Genomic DNA, 17,220 nt, shown 5'->3' with positions numbered 1-17,220 from the left:
ACTGATGACCTGCACAAACAAAAGTTATATTTACCTTACTGCATCTTCCTCTCTGAAATCCATTTCTAAATTCTTTACAAACATTATGAAACGATGAATTTCAAGTTGCATTAACAGTAAAGCTTTGGTTTTCAAAACAGACTTTGCACATGTCCTGACCTCAGTCCGTTCCATCCTCTTCTGCAGGTCAGCCACCAGCCTGGCCATGTCCTCATCAGACTCTCTGTCTCCACGGTCTACCTCCTGTCAGCAACACAAACAAGTGCATTAGACATCCACAGATTCAAAATCATCGGACCAAGTGATTGTGGAGACCCTTACTTGTCTTCCACTTTCTTCAGCTCTCTCTTTTTTGAGCTGCTCAATTGCATGCAGTAGGCCTCGGTAGTCAGTGATACCGTACATCCGGGCGTATTTCTCATACTCTTTCGGGTCCACGTTTCTCAACAGCTCAACTATGTCAATGTCTTTTTCCTCCTGTGGGCTCTTTTGCTTTGATGGAGTTCTGAGAACAAGGAGATGTCATACATTTTTAAAGATAAACAAAATGACAATGAAAAATTAAACGACATTTAAACGACATTTCAGTCTGAACGATTCTGTGTTGTCAGATTCTAAACTCACTTCTTCAGTTTAGCGCGGAGGTCTCCCTCAAGCATCACTACGTCCTTCTTTTCCTCTACGTGCATGTCAGTGCTGCACTCGATCTCGCCATGTTTGTTGGAGGCGACACACCTGTACTGACCAGAGTCCGATTTTGTCACTTCTTTGATCTCCAGTTTGGCCTCTTGGCCCTTCTGTTCAATGGAGATCCGGCCACCGTGGGTCACTTGCCTCCACTTCCCTTTCATCCACTTCACACTGGGAATGGGGTCACCACCCACCTTTGCGATGAAGGTGGCGGTTCCCTCTGTGAGCAACAGGTAGAGGAGTTAGATCAGAAATGCCTACGTTTTTACATATTTGGATTGTGCATTGTGCAAATGTTGAGACCCTCACTCTCGGTAACGTGTGCAGTTTTAGGCTCTTCAATGAAGAACAGATTGTCCATTTTTTTGGATGGAGAAGCTGCTGGAGCTTCAGCAGGAGACAGAGCTGCTCCAGGTTTCTCTGCAAGATGACAAACTACAAATGAAAGATTCTCAAAAGCAACAAAAATCTGAATTTTTCAACTTTTGAGAAATAAAAACAATTACAAATAAATAAAATCTTAGAGTACAGATCTGAGGGGATTTAACCTTTTTTTTTTTTTTTTTACCTTTGACAGTGACTTTGGCTTTGCAGAATTCGCTGCCAGCCTCATTGGTAGCCTTGCAGAGGTAGTCACCAGCATTGAGTTTAGAGACTGTGCTGATCTCCAGACATGCTGTGCCATCAGAAAAGCTGATTCTAGTGCTGCTGGATGGTGTCAACTCCTTCCTGTCCTTCATCCACTGGATCTTCAGAGGGGAAGATCCACAGACATGGCACCTGAGAATTAGCTTTTCGCCGTCATCCACAGTTGCTGGTTTGAGAGGTACGTCAAACACTGGGGGCTTCTTGGCCTCTGAAAGAGAGATAAGCCAGTCTGATTTAGCTGACTGTACTGCTGTCAGTGCTCAGATTCATGAACTATGTAAGCACATCTGAAGACCTTTAAACAAAGACTTCAAAGTAAATTCGAATAACAGGGTTAAAAAGCAAATATACATGAGGAGAAAAAGTCTGACTTGAAGCCTTCATTAGTTAACAATTTAAGCAAGATGTTTAACCAACAGTCCAAATCATCAAAGATTATAACAATGGAATAAAGAAAACCAGAGACTTCGATAAACATACCAAACCACTAAATAAGTCATTTTTTAATCATTCCTGCTAGCTGTCATTCTGTGAGCATCAATTACGCTTCGACTTTAAATCAAACATACCTGAGATGCCAACAGTGACATCACAGGAGGCTTTCCCAGCTTCATTAGAGGCCTGGCACGAGTACCTTCCGCTGTCAATCACTTGGCTGTTTTTAATGCACAGCACTGCCACATTACTCTTAAAGCTGATGTCATACTTGTCAGAACTCTGTATCTCCATATCATCTTTGAACCAGCTGACTGAAATGGGCTGCGACCCGGAGACTCGGCCCTCAATCTTCACCAGTTTGCCCTCCATGTCCTCGATGTGCTCTGAGGGCTTTTTGGTGAACACTGGAGGATTTTTGCGCTCTGAAATCAAGACAAGAAAGTAAGAATGATGAGAAGGGGAGCAGCTTTCAAAGACAAAACAATGTCCTTCGAGAGACGTGAATGCTTTAGAAGAGAGAGCCGAGATGGCATGAGTGTGCCCCAGGTTCAAATACCTTTGACAGTGATATCAGAGGAACAAGAGTCCTTCCCCATGTCATTAGAGGCGTGGCAGAAGTATCTCCCTGTATCTGATTTATCTGCCTTCAGAATGGTCAGGTGAGGTGTATTATCCACACAGCTAATCTTATAATTCCCCCCAGAGCGAATATCTTTGTGGTCTTTAGACCAAGTGACTTTAATGGGGGTAGAACCAGTCATGTGACATTCCAGCTCAATGCTGTCACCCACTGTCACCTCCTGTAGTGACAATTTCCTGTCAAATACCGGAGGGTATCTGGGTTCTGCAGAGTGGCGAATGAATGAAAGGAAGATAAAAAAACAAATCTTTAGATGGACACGATTAAACAGTTTGGGGCCTTAAACAGCCCAGCACCATCTGACCAAAGTGCTGTCAAAAATAATAAACAAAAGACATTTAGAACGTCTAGAACGTGAAAGAGAAAGGTGGTTAAGTACAACAGAGTGGGGCATTTTCAGAAACGTGAGGAGCAGTGACCAGAAGTCATGAGGTCTCCTAACACAGTTTCACAATAAATAGAAGACTCGTTTTTGTCTAGTCAGAATCAGTAGGTGATGGTGAGATATCTAAACATTACGCTGTTTGCTTCATAAGCATCCAGTATTAATGAATCAACCATCCAATCATGCGTCACACACCTTGCAGAGTGAGCTTGGCTCTGCATGAAGCTGAGCCCACACTGTTGGTGGCCACGCAAGTGTACTCCCCAGAGTGCCTCATCTCACTGTTGTTGATCTGCAGAACAGCTGTGTTATCATCGTACAGCATGGAGAACTCCTCCCCCTGACTCAGAGGTTTGCCGTCTTTCAGCCAGGACACCTCGATGGGCAATGAGCCAGCCACGCGGCACTCAAAGCGCACTGGCTGGCCCTCAGTTTGCTGCAGGCTGGTGATCTTCTTTGGGAATGATGGTGGCGTTTTAGCTTCTGGAAAAGATAAACACATGGCAGACATTAGTCTGAAAAGCCAGTGATTTTTACAAAGGTGTAAATTCAGTACTCTGGAAAACTAGGTTTTACCTTGCACATTGAGTCTGCAGCTGGAGGAAGCAGAGCCAATCCTGTTCTCTGCCTTGCAGGTGTACTCTCCGATATCGGACTTGGTGGCTTTACTTAGCTTCAAACAGGCAACACCCTTTGTGTACTCCAGCTTGCAGGTGGGGCTAGACCTGACTTTGCCATCAGCCTTGAACCAGGACACCTTGATCTCAGGTGTGCCTGCAACCTGACATTTCAGACAGACAGCATCTCCAGCTGTCACCTCCATGGGCTCCAGTGACTCAGTAAAATATGGTGGCTCTGTGTGTGCAAACGCCAGAAAACATAGGGACACACTGTAAATTAAATCAGATGTGCAGGCTTTGGGACAGCTACACATATAATAAGTCTTGCTTTGAGTGTGGTTGTATGTATTATTGCTTATAGATTAACCTATCAGGCTTTTCCTCATCATATAGTCTTATATGCAATTTTACTGAATAAAAGTGGGCGACTGTAACATCCATAATGCAAAACCTCTGGCTTCTGTATGTTTGAGGTTTCCATATTTTTATACCTTTGCAATGTGCTGATATCAGTTTGTTACTTATTACTGCAGGTTTACAACCACTGCACACTGCTTCTAAGTAGAGTCTCCTGATTTGCCTAATCAGAAGGAAAGGTTTTGTTGAGGTGGTCGGCTCTGAAGAGAGTATAAAGTTTGACTCTCGATTGTTACCTAATAAGAGCCATTTTTCCTTCTTTTAACTATTCAGTTTGTGTTGCTCTTTCTATCTAACATTCACACACATTTGTACTCTGGTGGATGCATCGGACGCTTGCCCAAGAATATTTTGCAGGAACAAATCAACAAATGAACCCAAACAGAGTGAGTTCAGTGATCTTGTACTAACCGAGGATAGAAACCACTGCCTCACACGTGTCTTTCCCAGCATCGTTGCACACTTGGCAGCAGTATTTTCCTGCAGCCTCCTTGTTATCAGTGCTGAGACACTCTAAGATACAGGAGCTTTCTGTTGTGGTAATGTTGTATTTGTATGAAGCAAAGATCTGCTGGCCATCTTTGTACCAGCTCACAGTGATCATGGGGGTGCCCGTGTATGTACACTCCAGGGTTAATGGTTTGCCCTTCTCAACTGATATGTCCTTCAGCTTCTTTGAGAAAGTTGCTGGCTCTGAAAAACACAATATGTTATTAAAATGATTGCGTTAGAAGAAATTTATAGACAAGAAAAACCTAAAGTCGATTACATTTAACTAATTAATGTTGCTAACAGAAAGGTGTGTGGTGCCACTGAAAAGATATTTGCTCCTTTCCTGATCTTAAAATATCTGTCACACGTACGTGTTTTAATATTAACCAAAGGTAACAAAGGTAACAAAGTTACCCAAACCTTACCTGGGATTAACCACATTTTAAAAATATATATTTTTTAGTGAAATAAGAAATAAGTTCTTTCTGGCCAACCTTTGACAGTGAGATTCACTGGATAGCTTTCTTTTCCTGCGTCATTAATGATCTGACAGGTGTACTCTCCAGCATGAGATTTGTCCACGTTGTAAAGTTCTAATAGAACTTTGTTATCATCCAGGGAGAAATCGTAGCCATGTCCAGCTACGATCTCTTTTGTCCCTCTGAACCACTTGAGTTTGAGAGGGGCGCTGCCTTTCACCATGGCTGAGAACGTCACGTTAGAGCCTGGCATGGCCTCCACTGGCTGCGGTGGCACCACAAACGTTGGAGGTTCTGGGTCCAAACAGAAATATCAAACATTTCTATCAGACATAGAATTGTCAGGGCAATAACAGAACGGGCTAAAACGATAAGATGACTGCATTACAATCTGAATTGTTGCCAAAAGCTGTGATTTTTGCCTCAGTGAATAATAAATGATTCTGATTCTGCTTCTATCTTAACTGTTTAATAAAGGTATTGGGGGGCAGGAGGTGGGGCCCGTCACATGTGTGGGCACCACAGAGGACAGGTGGTCTCCTGTGGCGTGCTTGTATCTTTTCCCAACCTGGTTGATACAGTGGTCCAGACAAGTCAAACACCTTGCAACCAAAGAAAACATCAGCAAGTAGAAAACTGCAAAAATAATGTTCACAGTGGAATAAAACAAAACCTCACAAAACAATATTGATTTAAAGGAGACAATAATGTGACGGAACAGCTGAGAAGGTGACTGATAGCAAATATGTATCTACAGGATTGCATGAATCATGCGTTGAGCACACACTTCTTTCAATCCACAGCTGTTCTCTCACGTTATTGTCTCGCCTAAATAATTTTTAATGTAATTATATTTCCGTTAGTTTTGTGTGCTTTTGCTGCAATTGTCTATTTGCTGGTGTTTTCTTAGGTTGCAGTGCATTTGAACTGTTAGAGTGAATTGTTAAATGTTTGTCATTTTTATGTTTACCATTTGTACATTGTTTTCATTCTGTGGAAGGAATTCCACTGTCTTTCCCCCCAGATTCTCGAGGTTCTGGTGGGGGGCTGTAATGTTTTATTGCAGATACATCCTGTCTGGAAGATCTGCTTCTTTTGATGTAAGCTTCCTGCATTTACGACCCTTTGGTCAGCAGTAGGTCTGACACACACACATTCTTACAGAAGTTCACACATATACATACAATGCTTTGTCTTAGAACCAAGGGGGCGTGGCTTTGTTCTGACGTGTTTTGTGTGAACTGTCTCTCAATAAAAGGTAGCAGGAGGAGGTCGATCTGGGGGTCATTCTCGTGGTGGACACAGGCGAGGCCTCCCTTGCGCAAATAATCGATCGATCGACTGTCTTGTTTTCTTCATGATGAATAAGTCTCTAGAATTAGCGGGGCTTGTGGAAACACAGACCCAACATGAACCTTCAGAGCCACTGGGAGTGGGGTCTGCAAGTACTGAACACTATATTTCAGGGTCTTTACCTTACAATATAAAGCACCTTGAGGCAACTGTTGTTATAATTTGGTGCTTTATGAATAAATAAAATTTTATTGAATTCTGTTATTGTGAATTTTGATATAAAACACCACCTGTTACGCCTGAAACAGTTTTCTAACATTTCCTCAATAATACAGTCAAAATCCAAGAATATATCAGATACATTCTGCATAAATATTGATTTTTACAAGTTTATCAGTTCATTATTTTTAACACATTTTTTATGATTAGTCTGTCAGGATGTAAGTACAAAGACAGTAATCAAAGAACATTCTCACTTTAGATTTGATTTGTGATGTTGCAGAGGTCTATGTGCATACTCTGATGAGAACAGACACAGATGGTTTTGTGCATGGACTGTAGGATTTATTTGTCACAGAACTGTTTTTCATTGTAAATGGTAAATGGCCTGTATTTGTATAGTGCTTTATTTAGTCCCTGTGGACCCCAAAGCGCTTTACAGTCAGTCATTCACACACTGGTGATGGCAGCTACATTGTAGCCACAGCCACCCTGGGGCGCACTGACAGAGGCGAGGCTGCCGGACACTGGCGCCACCGGGCCCTCTGACGGGTGAAGTGTCTTGCCCAGGGACACAACGACCGAGACTGTTGGTAAAGTGTGTTGGAGATAACCTCCCAGGTGACACACTTGGCGTTTTTTTGCTGGCTTGTCGGTAGCAGCTCCTGAAATGCAAGTGTGCCACACATCTGTTCGACCAAATCCAGTTAATCTAAGCGCCAGTTAATCTGGAACAGCGGCCGCCGGTCCGAGTGTCAGGTGAACTGAACTTCAGGTAAGAAGTTATGACCTGCAGTCTATCTGGGTCAGATATAAACCAAGTTTAGGTGCAGTTTATTTTCATTGTGCTGACTCTTTACAGTCAGTTACAATAACTCGTACTGCGTGCTAGCTAGCATGACGAACTTTCTATACAGCTGGGTAGGTGCTATGATGTTACTGATAGTGAACTTTATTCATAAGGTTAGTTAGTAGAGTTGCCAACCGTCCCGTAAAAATGAAATAGTCCCGCATTCAGAGAAAATGTTACGCGTTTCGTATTGAGCTGAGAAGAGACACAGTTTTTTTCAGCTATAATGAAAAAAAGACACAAAGTTGGAGTTATTCTGTCTTTACGCTGCACAGCTGCCTCTTCTTCTCTCATTCTGTCCCTCTCCTGTTCCTACTTCAATCATAAAACTGATCAATGATCAGCTCATCGGCTTTTCTCTCTTGTTTGTTTATCGCCCACTTTGCGCCAGAAAGAGGAAACCAGCGGATGTTGCGCTAAACAACAGCAGCACGTTTAAGCTTGATCAGCTGTTGTTAGAATGTGTTTAATATTAATTTCTAGTATCAGCTGATGTTTGCTGGAGCCACAGCTGTAAAAGCTGCTGGTCATGATGTCGGTTTGGATATCCTAAATGGTCCGTATTTGTATAGCACTTTACTAGTCCCTAAGGACCCCAAAGCGCTTTAAACATCCAGTCATCCACACATTCACACACTGGTGATGGCATCTACATTGTAGCCGCAGCCACCCTAGTGAGAGGGAAACATGAAGGTGAAACCAGGAGATGTCCTTACTGAATCATCAGACCTGAGCAGGTGATGGTTTACCTTTTAGGTGACATGAATGAGTTGAAGGGAAGTTATGAACTGTTTCTGAGAGACAAATAACACCAGAATCCTTTTCTAAGTAGCTGACAGCTGGTAACTGTGCAGGGGCGGGTCTAGCAAAGTTTTACCAGGGGGGCAGGTAGGGCATTAACAGGGAGAGGGGGGGCACAAAGAAATACTTTTCTTTCTTATTCTCATTTAAAATGTCTCGCTTTTAATAAATAATTATCTGAATCTTGCGAACAAAGTTTTTATCTGACGTAAAATGTATAGAAATCATACATATACCAAAAAGATATCAAGTGTACATCACTGTCACCACAGCGTTTGTTTTCATTCAAAGGCTTTATGGCTTTAATACCTGGTGGGCCGGTCTTTAGTCATAATGCCCGATTTTCTTTGTGCCAGTCCAGCCCTGCAGGTTAATACTGGCAGTGTCACCATGCCAGCTGACTGTATTTCATCATCAGCCAGTGTTGTTCTTTATACATCAATATTACCAAAGTTTACCATAAGGCAGCATAGCAAGTATTTACTTGCTTTCAGGTTTCATTCAAATGTTAGTCTTTTCAGTTGTTTCCCCACTTTTTTCCTGTTTCAAAATCAAACACCAGTTTGTGAGAAGATTATCTTCTGTTTTTAACAGGCAGATAAAGTTTTGCATTGGCTAATATGCCAATTGTTTGTTACAAATGTTCGTATTTTAATATTCAAAAATGTTTTTGCCCAAAACATATGTGCACTATATGTCAGTAAAACTACTATGCAGATATTGCTGTCATTGAATGCTGAATAAACACTGACAAAGCACTGATTGTATCTCTTGTACTTTATCAACGCAGTATCTAAAAACTTTGCACCGTAGTGGTTAAAATCTCATTCTAATAACAGTTAAAAGCACATTCGGTTTTTTAGGTTTATAGGGTTATTGAATTATGGTTAACGGTTGGTAGAAATTTTTTTTAACATTATCTGCCAATTACATCTGCCACCCTTCTCCAAATCTGTGCCCCTTCTTGGCCCCCCCAACAAAAATTTTCTAGACACGCCACTGCTTTTCACTGAATTAATTGGAGGCAGCTCAGAGAAACGGGTGCTGAAACATTCAACAGACAGCAGCAACATAAAGACTTCTTTGACTGGGATACTGGGATTGGGATACTGACCTCGAACAACCAGGAAGGCTGTAGTTTCTGTGGTTCCCGCCTTGTTGACAGCCTTACATTTGTATGCTCCAGAGTCAGCCAGCTTCAGCGTGAGCACCCTTAGTGTACAGTTGTTGTCACTGAATGAAATCTCATAATTTGGCCCACTCTTTATCTCCTCGTCATTGTGGTACCATGAAATGGTAAAAGGAGATGAGCCTGACACTTTGCACTCCATTTCTAAAGGTTTTCCAACAACAGTGGTACAGTCTTTCAGTTTCCGTGAGAATGTTGGAGGAATCGTCTTATCTGTTTCAGAGGGAAACAAACAATGCTGTTAAAGAGTATCCATTTCTCAAGAAAAGTACCATAATTTTTGGACTATAAGGCGCACTTAAAATCTCCAAAATCGACAGTGCGCCTTATAGTCCGAAAAATACGATACTAGGGTAAAGTACTTTCAATGAATCCTCTTCCCTCATGTCAATGGGGTAATGAGTGAACACACTGATCAGCATATTCCAGCTCAAGGTACGAAGACGTTACCTACCTAAAACAGTGAGATTGATTTTACTCAGGTCCTTCCCAACTTCATTCATAATCTCAAATGTGTATTCTCCAGAGTCAACTTTCTCAGCAGACAGCACATTCAGGCTGGAAATCATCCGGGAAAATGAGATTTTGTATTTTCTCCCAGAAGCCAGCTCAGCACCATCTTTGAACCACTTGGGTATGAGCTCTGGGGTTCCACACACTTTGACCTCCAGGGCAGCCATATCACCTGCCGTCACACTCAGAGCATCCGGCTTGTCCACTATTTTAGCAGGCTCTGGAGTCAACAGAGAGGTAGCAGAAAATACTTAAAATCACACATTCAGGCCGCAGGTAGAAAAACAAAACAGAAAGAGAGAGAATTATATGATTACAAACCTAGAACAGTCAAGTTAGCGAAACACTCCACACTCCCAGCATCGTTTCTGAGTTGGCAGGTATATTTGCCTGCCGTAGTTGCATCGGCGTTAAAGATTTTAACTGCCACCTGGTTGTTTTCATAGGTGATTTTCCTGTTGTCACTGTCCCTGAGAATGTGATCCTTGTCTTGAACCCAGGACACAGTAATGGGTTCAGAGCCTTTAACAGTGGCCACAAGGGTCACCTCCCCTCCCAGTATCACTGTAATGTTTGACAGTCTCTTCACAAATGATGGTGGCTCTGAAGAGAGGAGAAAAACAGCGCAAAGGCAAAGTCAAAGTCAGCAAGGTGACAAAGTCATTTGAAAATCTAATTTTATTTTATATTATTTTAATTTAATGCTATCGCGATTTCTACTGACCTCTGAGTTTAATTGATGTCTGGCAGGTATCGCTTCCTACACTGTTTGACACTTTGCACTCGTATTCGCCGGCGTCTGAGGGCTCTATTCCAATGACATGCAGTGTGGCTGAGCTGCCCTCGCTCACCAGCTTAAACTTCCTGCTCTCCATGAGAGGTTTTCTGTCTTTAAACCAGGTGATCTGGAATGGAGCTGTACCACTCATCTCGCAGTACAAACTTACGTCCTTACCCTTCAGCCCTTCAACAGGCTGGGGTATTTTGACAAAAGATGGGGGGTCTATAGAAAGATGATGGAACCATTAAAGAGGAATACACGAGGGAAACAATTCATATCTAGATCTTAAAACTGGAACCCATAACTGTTGAATGAAGCTCAAAGCTGCCAGTGTTGAAAACGTTACTATAGATTAACGGGTGGAATTTTTGTAAGAACATTAAGTCTTAGAAAAGATTGTATATTTAATGTGGAAATTTTATGGAACAATTTTTCAAGGTCCGTCAGTCCTCGCTGGTCGAACTGCTTTTAATGTTATGTCATTTGTGTGGTTTGTTTTTAGTCCCCTGTTTCTGTACTGTACTGTATTTTTTCTTATTGTATTCTAATTTTTGCTTCATAACTTTTGCACTGTCCACTTCCTGCTGTGACAAAACAAATTTCCCACGTGTGGGACTAATAAAGGTTATCTTATCTTATCTTATCTTTCCCTCTGTGTGCGTTTGTGTGTGTGGCCAGTGTGCCGGTTCTCGGTCAACACCAGGCTGGTGGCGTTCCCGGGCTAAGAACAGCCACACCTGCTCTTCAATCAGGATCCATCTGCTGCCAGCGATCCTCATCAACTGTCTGCTATTTAACAGTGTGGCTGGGCTTCGATCAACGCTCTATCGCTGAGTGGCAAAGTTAGCACAAGGTTGGCTCGCGGACACTGAAAGCTGTCTCAGGCCATCGTCTGGTGAAAACGTTTACTAAATCGTTACGTCTTGTTTTGTCAGGTATTCACGGGAATTTTGGAAATCCCACTGTTTTGAACACTTTTTGCTTCTCACTGTTTATTCTAATACTGTAAATAAATTCACAGTCGCTACCAGGAAAGTCCTGAGTTTGGGTCATGTTCCTAACACAAAATTGGAATGTGGAATTTTGCTGGGGTCTTAGAATTTGTTGGAACTGCAATTAGAATAGCAGATCTCTAAGAAATGTGGAAAATGAAGTTGGAAGTTGTAGTGACAGCAAATCCGTAATTTAAGTGTGGTTTAAGTTCAGTGAAAATTTTGGAATTGTTGAAATTTGTTACGGAACTTGGAATTTTTCTAAACTGGTGTGGAATTTTGGGGAAAGTGAATTTGAACTATGATGCAGATGAGCTGTTAGAGTTGTAAACACATATTTGGTATGCTGCTGCGCAATCTGCTGGAAATACATCTGAGACTGTGTCATTTTTGTTCTATCGTTAATTAAAATAAGGGCTTGTACGAACTACTGCATTCTGTTTTTATTGACATTTTACACAGTGTCTCATCTTTGATGGAACTGGGGTCGGAGTTTAGAAATGTACCTTCAATATGTTTTTATACCAAAACGGTTGCTCTAAGTACAAATGGACACAATTGTAAGACTATTGAGATGTGTAGAGATGTTATGTTATCTTGCACTGCAGCTAAGATCATGGAATCATAGAAATGTATCAGAAACTACAACAAGCCAGCACGTTTGTGGAAAAAAACCTATTTGTTGTACTGCAGACAGGATGGTGAATTCCTTTAGAGTTGTAGAAGTTCAAGCATATGTTGCTGGAGCTACAGGTAGAATGGCTTGGATTTTAACAAAGAGCATTACAGTTAACTTAAACGGTTCCATCTCGGTAAGTGTGAAGCGTTATGTAAAATGTATTGGCTCAAGTGAAATGATCTGTTTTGACTTGCAGATTAACATTTTCAGCAGTACAAGAAAGGGAAAAGCCTCAGATGACCCTCGACCATACTGGATTGTTAAATAAAGTAGTGCAATCAGTTATGGATACCAGCTTTAAGCAGTGGAACACAGCTATATAACCCACCAATACACTGAACAGCCACTGTGATCAGAATAATAAAATATATTTCAGAAGTCCACGGGATGCTAACCTTTAATGGTAAGTGTAGTGCTGCAGCTCACACTGCCAGCATCATTCTGAGCCTCACAGGTGTAAACTCCATCATCCTCAAAACTAGTGGAGACCAGTTCTAGCACTGCTACTGAGTCAACAAACGACGTCCTGTAGTTGCCACCGTCTGTAACTTTGGTGTCGTTTTTGTACCAGGTAATTTTCAGAGGGACTGTGCCACTGACTTTGCACTCCAGGCGGAGTGACTCACCCTGCTTCAAAAACTTATTGGCAGGGAGTTTCAGTAGAAATTCAGGTGGTTCTGGAAAGCCAAAACACAGATATGTTATCAGCTGGAGGCATGAGGAAACACTCACCATTTAACATGGTTAAGATGGGCAGGAGGTGAGCAGATGAGATAAGCCAAGAATGACGGGTTAGAAGGAAAAGCAAAATGGCTGCGTGAATGCCATACAAATGCTAAATATATTGCTTCATAGAAAAAGCAGCAGTGGAAAAGCTGTACATAATAAACAAAATGCTGCAAAGCTACACAAAATGTAACTGAAGGATTGCCAGCGATGAAGAAATGAGATAAATACATCTCTGCAAGGATTGATTTAAAACATGTAAATCCAACCTTTTACTGTCAGGTTTGCACTACAGTGTATGGAGCCAGCATCATTGCTGACTTGGCAAGAGTAGACTCCACTCTGTGTGACGCCCACTGAATAGAGCTCTAAGAAACAGGACAGCCCATCAAGCCCTATTAAACAAGTAGGCCCAGTCATAAGCTCTGTGTCATCCTTAAACCATTTGACTGTGAAGGGAGGAGTTCCCTTAAAAGTGCCTTTGAAGCGTGCAGTGGCTTTGGGTAGAGCTGTCTGCGACTCGGGCACTGTCACAAAGCTTGGAGGTTCTGAACACAAGATGAACAAGGTTAAAGATGTACTCACCTTTGGTTTAGGATCATATGACCAATCATGTTAAAAAAAGCAGTGTCTGACCTTTGACCACGATGGACCCACTGCATTCACAGCTTCCTGCTGCGTTAGTCAGTTTGCAAGAGTATAACCCTGCGTCAGATCTCTCTAGCTGTTCAATTTCAATGGACACAGAGTTGTCCTGCTGAATGAGCTTGTGCTTTAGACCACTAGAGATTTTGGTTCCATCTTTCTTCCATTCCACAGAGATGGGGAGAGAACCAGATATTTTGCAACATATCTGAACAAAGGACCCCAATATCTCGTGCATGTCTACCAGGGGTTTGATGAAGCTTGGGGCAATTACTTGCTCTGTTGCCAAGAGAACACCAAGACACAAGTTAGACTTTGTGAACATATTATTATGTATAGCAGCAGCGGCGTGTTTTTGAAACTAACCTAATACAATTAGCTTGACTTTGCAGGTACAGCTACTGATGTAGTTTACCACCTCAAAGACATACTCTCCTTCATCCTCTGTCTGCGCAGCCTGAATCTTTAAGCTGCTGATATTGTTCTCAAAGATCAGCTTGTGCTGCCTGATGGACTTGAGCTCCCTGCCATCTTTCATCCATTTCACCCTGAGTTCAGGGGAGCCTGTAACCTTACAGTCCAGACTGACTGGATCTCCAACTGTAACCTTTACCACCTCAGGTTTCTCTGTGATCTGCGGAGGCACTAAAATCCCAAGCAAAGTCAACAATTCAGAATGCTTCTGAACCAGAGTGTAAAAAGATTTTATAGCTGCAACTAGTTACCTTGCACTGTGAGGGTGGCAAAACACTTATCCTGCCCAGCCTCATTTACCACCTGGCAGGTGTATTTGCCACTGTGTATCGCCTCACAGGCAGGGATCCGGAGTGTAGCCACATTGCTTTCAAATGTTCTCTGAATCTTTGGATCCTCCAATATCCAATTCTCATCTTTTTTCCACTGTACAGAGGTGATGGGAGAGCCTTTCACAATGCACTGAAACTCTGCCATTTTACCCAGAACAGTAGCAGTGTTCTCAATTGTCTTGATGAATGTTGGTGGTTCTATTAGGAAAGAATGAAATATTAAAGTTTAAAGACCTCACCTCAAATGAAAATATGCAGAATTATTCTTCTGCTTAGACCAACCTTTGAGGCTTAGTGTAGTCTTACAAGTACAGCTTTCCACCTCGTTAGCAACAGTGCATTGATATTCACCAATATCTACAGCATCACATTTGTGCACTTCAAGACACACAGTGTCATTTAACTGAGAGAAGGCATGTTTAGCACTGGGTTTGAGCTCCTTTCCATCTTTGTGCCATGTTATCTCAAAGAGACCCGTCCCAGCAACTTGACACTCTAACATGGCAGTGGAGCCCTTCACAACATCAGCTCGAGCCAGTTCTCTAATAAATGATGGCGGTTCTGAAATGAGGGAGAGCAAATGGTCATGAACCTATTCTACTCCAGCAGGTCCATACTTGCTGGTCCAGAGGTTTACAGTTCATATAGGTAAAAATATTGGATAGCTCTGTTGTTTATTTTATGTTTAACTTAAATCAGATCAGTCTAGCTCTTTGTTTGAGGGAAACCACTGCTTTGAATTCAATGCTCTTGTAATTCTAGCACAATGAACATCGTGTACTTTGATTCAACACACCTTTGACCTTCAACTCCATGCTGCAGCTCTCACTGCCAGCTTCATTACGAGCTTCGCAGTAGTAAAGCCCACTATGTTTAACCTCAGCCCCACAGACTTCCAGTGTTGCCACAGAGTTGACAAAGGCCATCTTATAGTGATCAGTGGGGCTGATTTCAGAGCCTTCTTTGAACCAGTAGATGTCAATCTCAGGTGTGCCGGTCACCTGGCACTCAAAAACCTTACTCTGACCAGGACAAACTACAGACACACGGGCTGGGATCTGTGTAAACTTTGGAGGCACTAAGGAATAAAAGAGAGTGACTGATAAACCATCAGATGAACAACATGGGGGACACATTCACAAAGTGTATGTTTCCATCCAAGTGTTGATAACATTTTAAGCAAACTCATAGCAAGTTTTGGGAACTTGCAAGGGGGTATTTTGGAAAATTTAGGTACGAATTATCAGTCAAAAGTGGAGATTTAATGTGAATCAAAGGGAAAAGGTCAAATATAATGTGAGAAAAATGTCTCCAACAGATGGCTGGAGGCATACTTGGCAACTCAGTTTCACATAAAGATTAATAACCTTTGACAAAGAGTGTTGCTTGGCATGAAGCGGAGCCAACGTCGTTCTGTATTTGGCAGACATAGTCTCCAGAATCTGTGGTTTTTGCAAAGAAGAGTTCCAGTGTGCTTGAGGTATTATCTTTGATCACTGACCAGTCAGCACTGGACAGGATCTCTTTATTGCTTTTAAACCATTTGGTGGTGAGTGGTGGTGTGCCAGAGAACAGCACACTAAATTGGACTTTTGAGCCAGGCAAAACATTTATGGATTCAGGTTTTTCAAGAATGCACGGGGATTCTGAAAGACAGAGACAAAGCAATTCTGGGTAAAAATGCTTCTAACTATATTTCTTTGTACACATCCATCTGCTCAATGGTACAAAAATGTGTTCAGACCTTTCACAAATAAGACTCCAGAGCACTGGACCGTTCCTGCTTTATTTGTAGCAATGCAGGTATAATTGCCACTGTCTTTAGTGTCAAGATTGGAGATTTCTAGAAACGGAACATTTTCAAAGAATGTGCATTTGTGTTTGTCATCGGTTTGGATCTCTTTCTCATCTTTGTACCACTGTATGGTTATTGGAAGAGAACCAGACACGAGACACTCCAGATGCGCAAATGATCCTTTGACACCTTCTGTCTGTTTCAGTTTTCTTGTAAAAGACGGAGGAATTATTTGATCTAACATGGACAAAAGAAAAAGGCGAGTGAGAAACAAAGCAAGATTAAATTAAACAAAACTAAGGTGATAGACATTAAGAACAGACCGAGAATGGTGAGTGTGGCATCACACGAACTTTGTCCAACATCGTTTGAAACCTCAAAGACATATTCACCACCATCACTTTTCTGAGTTTTAATAATCTTCAACACAGAACTGGTATCTTTGCTCTGTACTTTATATCTCTGGCCTGAGGTCAGCTCCTTGCCAGCCTTTAGCCATCTGACCTTCAGGGGTTTTGTGCCTGAGAACCTGGCTTCCAGAGTAGCCGGATCCCCCTGAGTCACACTGATAGACTTTACCTCTTCTGTGATTTTTGCTGGTTCTGGGGTGTCCCAAAAAAAAAAAAAACCAGTCAGCAAAGATCTTAAAGCTTCCTATACTACAACACATCAACTACAGACCATCAACCTGAGCCTACAGAACACTAAAGATTCTACACTTTGGTTCTTGTCAGCTTACAAGGTCACATTCATGTAATTTCAAGCATGAATGAGTATAAAAATCATCAATGTTTCAGTCAAATCTCATTGTCTTGAGTGAAACTTCCTGCTAATATATTCAGATTTTAGAAAGCCATGTGAAAATAAGTACTCCTTCATTCTAAGGTTTCACATATCAGGACATTCTCGCTTAACTCCGTTTACTGATGTTTGCCAGCATTTGTTTATGCATAACTTTCTTAATGTCCCACCAAAGTTTCTTTTCTGCTTTTATTGTCAGCGTTGTGTGTTAATTTCTGAAGGAAAGAGCGTATGGTAAATGGCCTGTATTTATATAGCGATTACTAGTCCCTAAGGACCCCAAAGCGCTTTACATATCCAGTCATCCACCCATTCACACAC

General features: G+C 41.9%; 1 protein-coding gene across 34 annotated transcripts in view; it reads right to left on the bottom strand.

Moving 5' to 3' along the window:
* ttn.2 (titin, tandem duplicate 2) overlaps positions 1-17,220 on the bottom strand; it is a 227,432-nt gene that overhangs the window by 154,024 nt on the left and 56,188 nt on the right. For 29 of the 34 annotated variants that reach the window (XM_042214006.1, XM_042214024.1, XM_042214023.1 and 26 more), the window contains 25 exons: positions 16,422-16,700; positions 16,048-16,335; positions 15,671-15,949; positions 15,100-15,381; positions 14,586-14,864; positions 14,223-14,501; positions 13,864-14,142; positions 13,489-13,776; positions 13,122-13,400; positions 12,522-12,803; positions 10,399-10,677; positions 9,996-10,277; positions 9,616-9,894; positions 9,087-9,374; positions 4,825-5,103; positions 4,250-4,531; positions 3,378-3,656; positions 2,997-3,284; positions 2,333-2,620; positions 1,908-2,198; positions 1,259-1,546; positions 1,000-1,110; positions 625-910; positions 322-505; positions 160-243 (listed from right to left, as the gene is read on the bottom strand). In XM_042214006.1, the coding sequence (XP_042069940.1) occupies positions 160-243; positions 322-505; positions 625-910; positions 1,000-1,110; positions 1,259-1,546; positions 1,908-2,198; positions 2,333-2,620; positions 2,997-3,284; positions 3,378-3,656; positions 4,250-4,531; positions 4,825-5,103; positions 9,087-9,374; positions 9,616-9,894; positions 9,996-10,277; positions 10,399-10,677; positions 12,522-12,803; positions 13,122-13,400; positions 13,489-13,776; positions 13,864-14,142; positions 14,223-14,501; positions 14,586-14,864; positions 15,100-15,381; positions 15,671-15,949; positions 16,048-16,335; positions 16,422-16,700 (6,602 nt within the window). The remainder of the gene's footprint in view (positions 1-159; positions 244-321; positions 506-624; positions 911-999; positions 1,111-1,258; positions 1,547-1,907; positions 2,199-2,332; positions 2,621-2,996; positions 3,285-3,377; positions 3,657-4,249; positions 4,532-4,824; positions 5,104-9,086; positions 9,375-9,615; positions 9,895-9,995; positions 10,278-10,398; positions 10,678-12,521; positions 12,804-13,121; positions 13,401-13,488; positions 13,777-13,863; positions 14,143-14,222; positions 14,502-14,585; positions 14,865-15,099; positions 15,382-15,670; positions 15,950-16,047; positions 16,336-16,421; positions 16,701-17,220) is intronic. The other 5 variants (XM_042214036.1, XM_042214037.1, XM_042214013.1 and 2 more) reach the window with 4 other exon arrangements.

The sequence above is a fragment of the Haplochromis burtoni genome, unplaced genomic scaffold (assembly GCF_018398535.1).
Source record: "Haplochromis burtoni strain Fernald_Lab_line unplaced genomic scaffold, NCSU_Asbu1 Contig_511, whole genome shotgun sequence".
Classification (NCBI taxonomy): Eukaryota; Metazoa; Chordata; class Actinopteri; order Cichliformes; family Cichlidae; genus Haplochromis; species Haplochromis burtoni.
Note: the sequence above shows the minus strand (reverse complement) of the source record. Positions and strands in the feature narration are given on the sequence as shown.